At 39.3% G+C, this 13891-nt stretch overlaps 1 protein-coding gene across 4 annotated transcripts in view; it reads right to left on the bottom strand.

Annotated features, from left to right (window-relative positions):
• Positions 1–13891, bottom strand: part of YAP1 (Yes1 associated transcriptional regulator) — an 89738-nt gene that overhangs the window by 74640 nt on the left and 1207 nt on the right. For all 4 annotated transcript variants that reach the window (XM_082784889.1, XM_082784891.1, XM_082784890.1 and 1 more), the window contains exon 2: positions 11996–12243. In XM_082784889.1, the coding sequence (XP_082641015.1) occupies positions 11996–12243 (248 nt within the window). The remainder of the gene's footprint in view (positions 1–11995; positions 12244–13891) is intronic.

Raw genomic sequence — 13891 nt, 5'->3', positions numbered from 1 at the left:
TCACATAATCATTATATCTATACCTTAGATGTATTACACAAAAGCTACCTATATGAAACAACGCTAAAAAATTAGTGTCTGATTCCGCAGGTCAGCCCTTCTGTGTCTGCCAAATGCCAAATACTGGATCTGTAGGATCCACCAGAGAGGTAACAGCTAATAGGTTCTCTGAAATGCTGGGCAGGAACACGGGCTAACTAGCCTAATAGCTTGGAAAAAATGTACTTTTCCTTTAACAGAAATATTGCCCATGATGCAAGTGATATACTAACCTCAATGAAAAGCAACTGGTCCTATCAAAGTGAAAACGAAGATTGCTTTATGAAGCAGAACAATGGGACAGAACCAGTCGCTATAGCACTGCAGCCTGTGTATCTTCTTTTCATAATTTTTTTTTGACTCATCAGTTTGATAAAGTAACTGCTTCCAAGAATTCATATCTTATTTATTTTTCTGCAGCTTGAAAAATAGACAAAGATTTTAGTTGGAAGTCAAGAACCGAACCACATCCTGTACAACAAAGTAACACGTGCATCTATTTCTTTTACACAACATGCATCTTGCAATTGGACTAAATCATGACAAAGTACACACATACCTACTACATATGGTAGATGGGACGGGGATATTTTAATCAACAGCGGGCAAGTAACTGAACGGCTACTAGTCTAAGCTCTCATGACTTCATACCACAGCTGCGGGTAAAGGCAATACAGATCAAATACCTTTACCTGCAGAGATAAGTATACGATAGTTATTCCAGATACTTAAGAATTATAGGCATCACGTAAAAGCAAACTCATAAGCTTGCAAATCTCTCTCATATAAACAGTTTTACAAAGTTAAAGGAAAAAAAAAAATATATGCAGATCCTGGCAAGGCAACAAGCACCAGAATCTCCCGTATTTCAAATAAATTCCATACAAACGGACTTGTTCTGCGAGCACAAAAAAAAAGTGCTTAATGTCTTCCTGTGGGGAATAAAGACTTCTTCACATAAGCTTATTTACATTAAATTTATCCATTCCAAAAGCCAGCAATCTTCACTTTACTGCAACTCTCTCAACAACTGGGTAAGTAAGCTATTACCTTGGTTTAGAAAGCATTTTAAATCCTTCCCCTTCAGTTTCACAGAGCAAGCATCTAAAGACATTCTGAGAGGGCAGAACTTGGCAGAGGGCAGGGGCTGCGCTCCTCCTGCGAGAGAACTGCGGAGTGGAGGAATCAATTACAGTTCACACGCAACCTCCGAGTTGCTCACCATCATAGCATAAACAGGACTCAAATTGTAGCCCTGAGCAAAAGCCACACAAATAGCTGCGCCAGAAGAAAAAAGCTCCCCTCCTGCCCACCCCCATTCCGACGCAACCTTAAAACCAGAAGTTGGACAATGGGCACCACAGCTTCTAAATTGAATTAAGAATCATTTTTCCTGGAGACATTGCCATGCACAACTGACATTTAACTCATCAAGAAAACAATGAATGGTCCAAATTCCTCCACAAATGTCTATAACACAAAGCTGATCATGTTAGGACCCACCTAACTGTGAATAAAAAACGGGCACAGATTTGAGTTGCAAAATATTTTTTGAAGAATATAATTAAAACTTCCTTTGACCTTGTTAATAAGGATACTTAAAATGTTAATTTTTAACTAAATGGTTATGCTAAGGTTTGTTTCCCATTTTTCTTCCTTATGCCTAGCCAGTGACTAAATTATCAGGATATTGTGAAATACCAATAGATTTTTTTCAGTTATTAGTCATTATGGTAAAAAAAAAAAAAAAAAAACGGCAAAAACAAAAACTCACAAGCATACAGATTGTAACAGTTCTCTTAACACTACAAATCTGAAAGTTCCTATCCTCCATTATCTAGTAATTACTTGGTCCCAATATCATAGTTGTGCTTTAGAACAGCTTCAGACTATGATTCCTGTAAGGAAAAACCTGAAAGACCAGCTATGAAAGAAAGGGAATGCTTGTTTCAGTCCAAATGTTAAACTGACCGGCTAGAAGACTGTAAGTATCCCATAAAGATGGAAATTAAGTACTTGCGTATTTAGGGACAGAAGTAGGAAAGTGAAACATGGATCAACACTGATGGTAATGTGATTATGTCAACAGCAGACTACAAAAAAGCTCTCAAAACCTACCCATTCACAAACCAGAACGCAAGCGGTTTTAGCTTAGTCAGGCTCATTCCTACAAAGCACTGCAGCCAGGGAATGTGCCATCGGATGCTCTCACTAAGACTGAGAGAGTTTAAAACTTTTTGCTGTTAAACAGGCATAATTCATCCTGACCTAACGGCAAGCAGAGACATCAAGGGACAGCTAGGCTCCAATTAACGCACACTATTTCTTCATTTCCAGAAACATGTTTTTGTTATATATACAAAAACAGCCTATAAAGTCAGGCATAGAAGGTGCTTCTTAGACTACCAGCTAGGATTCGAAGATTCATGTTTGATACACAGCTACCATTGCATGTCTTTATTACAAAAACATTTTTAAACTCAGGCTAGAGAACAAAAAGTCCATGCACCGTCCCTTGTAAACAAGGAAAACACATGCAATCTGTGCTGTACCACTCAGTCCTGTTACATTTTGTTACTAACAGTAAGATTTCCACTAATAATTAGCATTATTAGTAGCCCTCATGCTAAGAAAACTTTTATTGGGACAGTGATTCTTTAATTTTACCTTTTCTTTGTAACGACCTTTTATATTTCAGATTACACTTTTGTAACTGTACCTCATTTCCTATACTTAACGTAAAGCTGTTCAGTCTGATAAAGATTTTTTCAATAATGAAGTATTAAAGAACACCACTGAATTGTGAATACCAGGTATTTAAAGTCCTCCAACTATACCATCAACACAGTAAATGTGGAAAGAAACTTTATTCTCTCTTACCATTCTAAAGAGACCACGTGTATTTTGAATGAAAAGTAGTTGTAGAGGATTTGCCAACCAAGGTTTTGAAAAGGATCATGAAACAAGGAAGAATTTTTTGAGGTCCTATGAGAAAGTATACCTGGAATTAAAGCCCACTTAGTGAGTTATGCTTCTTTCCTTTACCCAAAGAATTCCATTTTGCATATACAACCCGTGCTTGTTTGCTTTCAGATAACGTACTACTACGTCACAGATGGCTAATTTTATAACATATCCGGAAAAGACAAAAAGTTTACTTAACATTTCAGTTACAACAGGTAATTAGAAAGGGAAAGACATCCTTAAAGCAATAACTATTTGAATAAACTCATGCAGTGCAGACAGACTACCAACAAAGCTCTCCATAAATCAGAACCCTTTGGAGATAAACTAGCAATAGTAAATGACCTTTACTTGACTTCCCTATAAAACAGTTCAGCAGGAGAAAGAAAAAAACACCACAACTGGCTTCCCAACCTCAGTGTAATAATCAATAACTAAACTTACTGCTAACACCAATCTAAGTTAACAAACCGCATGCCAGAGTCTCAACAAAAGGGATCTGGTCTTTCACTATGACACAGCAAAGTCTCATTAGTGAAATTAAAGCAAAGTCCATGACTGTTTTCAGGACAGCTTTGTTTCCTTAGCAACTGCCATGACTGACACGCAGCACACTGGTAAAGGTCCTGCTTTACAAGGCAGCTTTATATTATTAGTTTGACTTAACCAGCAATTTAGAAAACCTAGCTATACTTGCCTGAAACACCGCCTCAAGTAACTTTGTTAAAACCAGATTAAACACCAGCTGAGCGAATCCTAGAAAAGAAACTCCAGGAAGCACTTCAGGAGGCTGTGAAACAGGGGCACAGTCTGGTTATGCCTTCCAAAAACTCCTGTTCTTCAAACAAAACTCCAGTGTTACTTAGCAAACAAACATGTATATACACACACATATAATATATACACGTATATCTGTATATATACATATGTATGAAGTACAGTTTTCATTAAAAAGACAAACATATTATATGTATGTGTGTATATATATGTGTGTGCATACACACACACACGTGGTACAGTTTTCATAAAAAAGACAAACTTCCCCCATGCTCTAGATTCCTATTTAAACACACTGAAATATATTTTATCTGGTAAATTTCCAAATATCTCCTTACACAAAAATGAAGTTTAGCAAGCTGGTTGTAAGACTATGTCCTGCCATTACATGGCATTTATCTGCTAACATTCCAGCACAGCCTCCTCCCAAGAAGGTTTCACATTATGCGAACTCCTCAGCCATCAAGCTTCCCCTACAGACAGTCCTGTCTTTCTTCCACAACTCGATGCTATCTTTTAGCATACAGCAGGTTGGGAGGCCTTTGAAAAGTGGTGGAGTCTCCCTGCCATTTTTCAGAGACCTTCAAAAGCCGCCTGGACATGGTCCTGGGCAGCCTGCTCTGGGTATCCCTGCTTGAGCAGGGCTTGGACCAGATGGACCCCAAGGTCCCTTCCCACCATTTTGTGATGCTGTGATCTCAGTCACGCCCTAGGGACACCCGCCAGAGGATTGCTGCTACTCATAGAAGATTCACGTAAATTTCCCGCATTCAACCAAGGGAAAATTTCTCTAAGAATTACTGAAGAAATTGAGTCATTTAAATATTAGGGGGGTTACATAATCACACACAGCTTATTTGGAAGGAAAGAAAAAAAAAAAAAAAAGAGGGAACAACTTTTATATAAAATAGTGAAAGACTGAGTTCTACCATTAATGAGTTTTACCACGTATGTGTGTTTGGACTGTACAAACAAATACAAATACACTGCAATTTACAAAAACATTAGGAAACAAAATTAATAGAACTGAGCTGCTATCAGTTTCAAAAGGTTAAACCAAATCGAATTACATCATCTGAATTTGTTCCCAGCTGTGAAGATAAACACATGCAGTGGTCTGGCCACATATAAAAAGAGGAGAAACATCTCTGATTTGGCTGACATCTCTCTATAGCCATTTACCTCATTTTTTTTTTTTTCCTTTGGTTGGCTGGCAGTGGGAGGATAGTCTTAATCAAGAGTCTGACTGAAATTGTTTGCAGTTAATACCAGAGCAGTTTTTTTTTTTAACAGTTACTCTTGTATTTCAACCCTGAGTAAAACATCTTGATCTCCAGGGAATCTTCAAGTAATTACTGATGTCTGATATATGAAAATGTTTATTTGGGAGCAAACTAGGGACAAGTACTCTGCTTTCATTTTACACATGACCCAGTTTAGGTCCCGCAGGTAAACATTTCAGCATGTCCAGTAAATAAAAAGTTCCTTTCTCTGAAAGTCTACTGTAAAGATGGGCAAACTGCGTGAAAAACCCACTCTGCTTGCTCTGTGCTAGCTTTTAAAAACATGCAGTTGTTGTGCCACAGGTGCAGATGGAAGTGGAGGCTTTGCATATGAAATTTTCAACCTACTGATTTTCTTCATTTGCAGAGGAGGAGAGATAACGAAGCAAGAGATGAATCTTATTAAAAGGTCAGATTTTTGCCACATACTACTCAGAGTTCAATTGCATTTACCCATTAGAAATAATTTTTGTAAAAACTGGTAGGTCCACTGTCTTGGATTTATCGGAGCTTTCAAATTAATATCATTTTATTTTACTGCTCTCTACTGAGTGGGAATTTCCATATTGTGGTTGATGGGTTACAGGTTACACTATGCTACAAACCAAAAGACTACTAAAGAAAACCTTCTATAATTCTTTGTCATCTTCAACACTCAGAAGAAAGGTAAAGGATAAGAGAGTCCAGAAGATACTCATCTTGATTTATATCAAATTCTTGTTTGTCTTTAGAAAAGGTCAAGACCTGAGCAAACAGAAGTGATTCCATAGTGGCATAATTGCTCCCATGGAGCTTGATGCTACTACTTTTAAACAAATACAACCTGACAAAATCTTGTGTGGAATAGCAGAAGCATACTTTATATAGAATTCTGATTAACCCTGTATCAGATGCTTCTTATTACTGATCAGAGAGACTCTAAGATTTCTCATTATAAAAGACATAGTAAAGAATTTAGTTACAATTGCAGCGGTCACCACATTACAGTTTTCAGACCCCAGTAACAAAAACTCATTTTAAATTAAATGTAGGAGATATGTATGTATGGCTATAAAACAGTATTATACATTCCAAGTATATAAACCAAAAGTATTCTCAACAGATAAATAAGTACTAATTCTGACCAACTCCATAACGGAAATTGAAAGGTTTAGCTTTTATGTTTGATACTTGAAACAACCCCTTTTTTTCTGCCTTAATGAAAATTGTGTTAACACAATCTTAATTTCACAAGTATGCCACTGCTTTCTCTCTCTCCAGTGTGTGTATTCGGATCCAACTTAGATTTGTAAGAACCATATTCATCATCTTCTACAGTTGGCCCATGCTCCCCTACAGCACTAGCAGCTCTCAGTGGAGGTTTGATCCAATGCTTTTCAGAATTCATGGAAAAGTTCCAGTAGGCACTGAATCAGACGCTATAATGCACAAAGATTATTTTTAAGAGAGATATTGAGAGGCAAAACCTGTGGGAGGAAGAAAGGTGCAGATCAACAGCCAATTAAAAAAAAACATCCTCAAAGAATTTAATTATCTTAAAACTAACTACAGATTCTGTATTTGTCCCAGGTTCTATTTTTTCTGAGAATAATTAATATAAACACACTTATAAATAAAAGGAAAATATGTTAATGAAAACCACAGGGTATAAATTTTGTTTACCAAAAAATCACATCAGCTTAATAAAACTGTTTTTGGAAGAGTCTTATGAAATTATCTTGTATGGCAGTATATTGAACGCAAAGATATTATCAGTACCTCTGCAATTTTTCTTAGGCAAAACAAAATCAAACACAGGAAAAGCACCGTGTGCCATTTCTTTCACCAGTGCCCACCCAGTAAGCTGGCTGCACGTTCTCTGAATTGAGAGAACTGGAGGTGTGCTTTCATCCTCCTTCCAGCTCAGGCTCAGTACTAACACAAATAACACAGGCTTGCCCTTCTGCTTCTTCTTCTTCTTCCTCCCTTTTAAAGATATGGGAATCTTTAGTACAAGTGTACGTTCAAAATAGTTTCTTTCACAAAACAAATTTCAGGTTTCTTCAAGTAAGAGGCAGAAGGAAAGATATACGCTCTAGTACTTGGCCTTCCAAGACCCAAAGTCTTAAATTGCCAAAAAACATACCACAGTGTGTTCTACTTCAAAAGCATTTGAGCTAATATTTCTCTTCTCTAGCTACGTTCTGAAACTGACAGTGCCCATTTTCCGCTGCACAAATCTCATGGAATTTTTTAGATCAATGATCTCATGAATACTTTCATAAAGTCAGAAATCACCAATATAAAGATGAAATGAGTTTGACATGTTACAAATAGAATTTAGCAAACAGAAAAAACTTCCATTTCTTTTTAGTGTAAGTATGAAAAAGTAGTCAAGCCTGCCAAAAGCAGTGGTTGCAGGTTTGGTTTCCAACAGTACATCTCTTTCAATGCCAAACTAGCCTAAACTATAGAACCACAAACAGAGGAGCTCCCATAACTAATGATTCTAAATACACAATTCCCCAGAAAATTTAGGTATTCAACAAAAATATACAACTGTGGCAGCAATTTTTCCAACAAACATTTTCTGCCCTAGAAGGTTAGAAGGGTGGGGAGGAGAGGAGAATGAAGGGAGCAGATGATGTCGCTGAAGCAGTTGGTTCCAGACAGGGGCAAAAATAGAGATGTGAAAGAAATTTAAAACAGCATTGCTGGTTATTTGTCATGTATGACATAATATTCTTGCACACATAGAGTCCCATGAGTTAAAGAAAAAAAACATAGCTCCCTGTTATCTTAAACCCGTTCGGTATCTTAAAACCATTCAGCTTCACTCCGTACAGCCATGGCTCTGTGTGGAGTAAGAAAGAAATGTGTAACAACGATCTATTTTTAAGGTTTCTGCCAGATGGGTAAACACCTCAAACACGCCCACAGATACTAATGAAAACCACCTTGGCCTCCTTCAGGAAGTCATTCAACACTTCACAGAAAAAATAGGAAGTTGTTGATAAACTGCTTGCAAGAACTACTTCCTGTAGGAAAAGTAATTACAAGACTTGTTTGCTGGACAATCAGCTAACTTTTCCCCACACGACAAAATGTGAAGTATTGCACGACCTCTGTAAGGATTAAAAGCGTAAGGCTGAGTTAAAATGGCACAGGAGGAATTCCAAAAATCAAACGGAGCCCGTACACAGTTCTGCTTTGGGGAACTGCCGCCTGCTCCTCCTGCGGCATATTTTCTTTTGCCTAGAGAGTGATCCACTATCTTTCTCCATAGTTCACTGAAATGTCAACCAGCAGCTGGCTAACAGGAAGTGGTTAAAAAGCAATGCAGTTGACATCGCCACAGAAACCAAGCAAGTCTCTTTGACTGCATGCTTAAGAATGGGCTAAAGCCTACCGCACAACAATGCTGGGATGACTCAGCTATGACCACTTAGAAACCAGGCAAGTCTCAACTAATAAGTTCTATTTAAGTAGCAGTTTCAGTAAAAAATAGAATTAGTTTTACCAGCTGGATAGCAAGAGTGTTTGAACTCACCGGCCAAAACCATCTGCATTTTCATTAACAGAAAATTACACTCGAGAGTCCTTCTCATAACAGCAAGATGAACGCTAATGAGTGGAAATCATACGTTGGCCATTCACGCATAAAGGGGACTGTTTATCTAGATGACAGACTGATTTACCAGAATAATTCTGGATCACTCTACACTTCCACTCTCACCCTCTTTCAGTAGGCACTGATAGGTGCGTGGCATGTATCTGGCCTATATACACATAAACACATGCATTTATTAGGCCAGACAGGTATTTCCCCCCCTGTACTTACTGTTTTTTAATTTATCTCTTTGCACAAACCACTATACGTGTGGTGCTTTACCTTTTGGTTAGTGGAAGCAACTAAAATCCTTACAGTATTAAGTACGAAACTCGCTTTTAAATTATTCAGTTTGCAATGTAGCGTATTATGATAACTATAACCATAAGGCTTACTGACATCTGGAAAAAATCTAATACTGTTACCTATTCTGCAAAGATCTTTCTAGAGCCTGATTACCAGACCGTTCATGGAGTGGCTACAGAACAAATGGAAACAAAGAGCAATGCAGCCAATCCAACAAAAAAGCTGAATACTTGGAAGAGAGACCAAAAATCAGTATAGAAGGAACCACATTAAATTTATTTAGCATCAGGAATCTCAGTCCTCATGCTCTGAGCAAAAATGTAAGGTATAACTAGACAAGACATGATTTTAACAAGTTTGCACGTATGAAATTGAACTTATCACTCAACAATGAGAAAAGCTTCTGAGATACAAACTTGCTACTTAAAATTAATTCTCAGAAATTCTTTGGATTTCTTAAGCATACAAAGAAAACATTTTGCTAGTACTTGAAAACATTGAGTGTTTTTTTTTTTTCTTACAAATCTTCATGAACTCCAGTGAAGTTGGGGGGATCTCACCTGTAGACAATATTAAACAATCTTTTAAGAACCAGAAATGTACTTCGAAAGTGTGAACAGAGCCTTCAGAACTGTCCTCATTAGCCTCTCCATACCACGGCATCACCCAAGGAAAGCCAAAAGAAAACAGCCCATTAAGCTGTTTAAAATCTCCCAAGGTCAGCATGTGACCCAGCAGAGAGAGGTTCAGAAAGTACAGCCTTTATTTTTATTCCTAACAACCTGGTTTGTTTCCACTCCTTTCCCCTTCAAGACACATCCTTCACAGCTAGCAGCTCTTTCAATCATTTACTTTGGATGTCTGCTTGAGAACAAACGATCTTGCACATGCAGATGAGTTTGCCAGACTTGTGTGTACTTTCCAGTCTCAGGCTCTTTATTGTTCTTGCTGAAACCTGACCCTTTGAAATGGATACCAGAACACCAAGAAAGGACAAGAAACTTGCAGAAAAAAAAAGGAAAAGATTTTTTTTTTTGTGGTAATAATGAAGCTGCACAAAAGCTTTCCAAGATCAAAACTTTCATTCTGATTTCACCTGAATAAGCATAATTTAAAAATCAACTTTTTGTGTAAAGACACTTTGTATCTCTTAAGTTGGTCTACTTTCTGCAAAAACCACTACATTAACAAAAACATTTGTAAGAGTAAAACTTAAAAAGCAAGTATCTGTTTTTCAGGTTTCATAAGTTGTTCTTTAAGAGCTTTCACTAACAAAGTCAAAACAAGAAAGTTTGCTTTTCGTTTCCTCAAGGCCTAATGAGCCACCAATCTCAAATGCCATAAACTCACATTGTTCCAAGAAATTCTACTTGTGCCCACTGAAGTTCACACATTCTAGAATATGCTGATTTGTTAAACTGCACCAAAGAAAATACCACATCTTCGACATCTTTACGTAATACTCATTTTTGTTTTCCTAACACAAAACGATGGCTTTCAACAGTAACATTTAGGATCAACTAATTTCAGACAATTGCTGTAATCTATTTTTGGTTTTTAAAATTGACACTAATTTCTCTGTATGAAAGCACCACCACTATAGGAACAAGAAAGTTTTAAGAAGTTCTGTGATATCCGTTCTTACTGCAGACAACATAAATTAGTTTTAAAAGCTACAAGCTCAAATACTTCAATCAAATGGAAGTATTAATGACAATGTTGGTTTTTAGCAAGAAAGGTAGGAATACAGATGTTTTACTTGGCAGAAACAAGTTTTACATAAATAACACACTGTGCTGCCCCTCCCCTCTCCCAGCCCTGAAAATGACACACAATGGGTTATTTAGAGCCTTCCAGTTAAATAAAAAGTTCAAAATATAGTCAAAATATTTGAGGGCCAATTATGCGTCATGGTGGGCACGCTTGCAGAAAGAAGGACAAGCTCCTGCTGTTTCAGAAATGGCAAAAAAGAAAACGCTCCCTGATGGACTAGCTGTCAGATGGCTGGCATATGTAACCTCTCCTCAGTTACAGAAAAGGTGATACTAATTTCACTGTGTGAAAAAGCCACAGGAACAAGAAACAATGTTAAGAAACAATTTTTCTGGAGAAAAGGAGGCTCAGGGGTGACCTTATTGCTCTCTACAGATACCTTAAAGGAGGCTGTAGCGAGGTGGGGGTTGGTCTGTTCTCCCAAGTGCCTGGCAACAGGACGAGGGGGAACGGGCTTAAGTTGCGCCAGGGGAGTTTTAGGTTGGATGTTAGGAAGAACTTCTTTACCGAAAGGGTTGTTAGACATTGGAACAGGCTGCCCAGGGAAGTGGTGGAGTCACCATCCCTGGAAGTCTTTAAAAGACGTTTAGATGTAGAGCTTAGGGATATGGTTTAGTGGGGACTGTTAGTGTTAGGTCAGAGATTGGACTCGATGATCTTGAGGTCTCTTCCAACCTAGAAATTCTGTGATTCTGTGTGATTCTGTTAGAAGTTCTGCAATTTCCCTTTCACTGCAAGGAACGCAGATGAGTTAAGAGTTACAGTACTGCAATCAAACACATAAATTAACTTCCTCATGAGTAGAGTAGGCAGCAAAGTTTTGACTCTTTACTTACACAACTGTACTTATTGACAAACCAAGAGGTCCTGGTATAGCCTCACTATAATAGTCTAAAGTTAATCTGTATCATGAAAATAAGGTAAAGTGTATTTTGACCTGAATGAGAACTCTGGCAAGATCCAACAGACCCAAAGGTCATATTGTTTAAAAATCACAACATGCTTTTCACTGATTTTTAGTACACAATATAATGGATGACATTCTTCAGCTGAGATTTAGATAGGATAAATATTCACAGAACAACATACAATTTTCAGAAACAGTAGTGTTAATGTGGGAGAAATTCCTCAGTGGCAGGATCTCCTCTCCTACTACACATAAGGAGTGTTTTTAAAATATGTACTTTAAACACAGTGAACTTTACTAAAATTCAGAGACCACAAAAAAAGAAGATACAGATAAACAAAAACAAGTTTTACTTACTTAAGAAAATATCTCTGTCCAGATGGTGTCTTTGCCATCTCCCAACCTGGTGGCAAAGGTACATCATCAGGGATCTCAAAGGAAGACTGGCGGAGATGTTGAGAAGATGGAGCTCCAGGTCCAGTCACTACTCCCGAGGGTGTAAGTGTCCCCGGAGAAACGGCACCCAGCTGCAGCGATGCTGGTGAGGAATGAGCTCGGACATGCTGAGGGGTCAGGGCTCCTGCTGTCCCTGCATCAGTGCTGGCCTGTCAGGAGTGAAGGTATTTCCCGTCAGATTTTTGTACTTTAGCAGAAATACATCTGTTAGAAGACATTTCACATTAAGTGAATCTTTCAGAAGAAACTCCAAAGTTAGTCATTTCCAGTGCTCTGCTCATTTTGCAGTTGTTGCTGTTCAATAGTCTTGAACTGGGTTGGTTAATTGGCATAAGTCCTTGTAAAAGTCAGTATTAACTATAAATAACTCCTTTTAGTTTTATTTTGAAAACTGAAGTTCTTAATCCTTGGTGTGGGCTTAAGAAGAAACCACGTCTGCAGGCAGCAGACCACACACAGCAGGCTGCGTGGTTCACTGCTGGACTGCACCCACCCATCCCCATCGCACCCTCGTCCTGCCGGGGGAGTTAGTTTCACGCTCTCCTGTTGAAACGGGGGTGCAGGGTGCAAGGACATCCCTCACACACCCTCCACACGGCTTTAACGGATTGCACAAGGAGAAAAGCAACGCAGGCAGGCCCACTGACTGTAGCCAGCTCCGAGAGGAAGACTCCTGAACTCAACAACAACAAAAAGCTACACAGGACTGAACAGAGAATTTCCTAACCCTTGCACAAACTGCACTTTAAGGGTATCGGGAGCTTACAAAGAGCCTGCCTGAGCTTTATCTAAAGCAAGCTTCCGCGCACGGTGTAACCGGTCAGTCAGAAGTGACTCACAAAGCCATTCACGCGAGCTGCCAGCCTGAGGTGCCCACAGCTCCTCTGCCAGTAGTAAACTCGCGTCCACCACTAAAGAGAAAAGGCAGCTCTGAAAACTGGATTAAAACGGTAGCTTTTCTATACGTTGACTGATTAATTAGTTCTGTAGATACACCAGAACAACATGGCCACCTACAATAAGATGCACGGCTCGGCCCTTGCCACACCTCCCTACGCAAAGGATTGCACCATACACGAGGCCCCATTTACAACTCGGGGAGGCTTTCTGCTCCAGCTGTGCGTGAGCACGCTCCAAGCTTCACACGGTGCACTGGAACCGAACTGCCTTATTTTGGGGTATAAACACAACATGAAAGTTGCAATTCAACTGAATTTGGGGTGCTTTAGTTGTTGGGAGTTACAGAAACGTGAAGCCCTCTCCCGTTCAACTATATTGATACGGATCAACTGAACGAAAAAAGGAAAATGAAAGTGGTCTTTTAATATAAGATGGCCAACAATGAAGTAAATGATTCTCTGGTTGCAGCTGAATTTCAGGTTTATGTTTTAGGAAATGCTGACAGAGATGAGGGACAACGGCCCCACTGAGCAGCAGGCGTTACAGACGTGGGGTAACATACCCCGGTGGGACAACACCGAGCTTACAAGCACAAGAAGCTGGGTGAACATCCCATCCCGCAAGTTCGCTGCATTTCAAAGGCCATTTAGCTGCAGTTCCCGCAGCAAACACGGCACAGCAGCCGCTGAGCGTGGGCCAGCTCACGTCCGTGCACCAGCACACCGCGACAGCGCTCGCACAAGGGGGAGAGCGCTCGGCGCAGCAACTTTCCGCTCCCGTCCCGCGGCCCGGCGATGTCAGCCTGCAACTCGGGAGCAAGAGAACAAACTACAGAGGCAGCTCAGCCCCACCCCTCTCCCTATTTTCTTTTCGGCCTCCCAACAGAAAGGCCGGGCT

Source organism: Aythya marila, assembly GCF_965140915.1.
Source record: "Aythya marila genome assembly, chromosome: 1".
Lineage (NCBI taxonomy): Eukaryota > Metazoa > Chordata > Aves > Anseriformes > Anatidae > Aythya > Aythya marila.
This window is presented reverse-complemented; position numbering and strand designations above follow the sequence as displayed.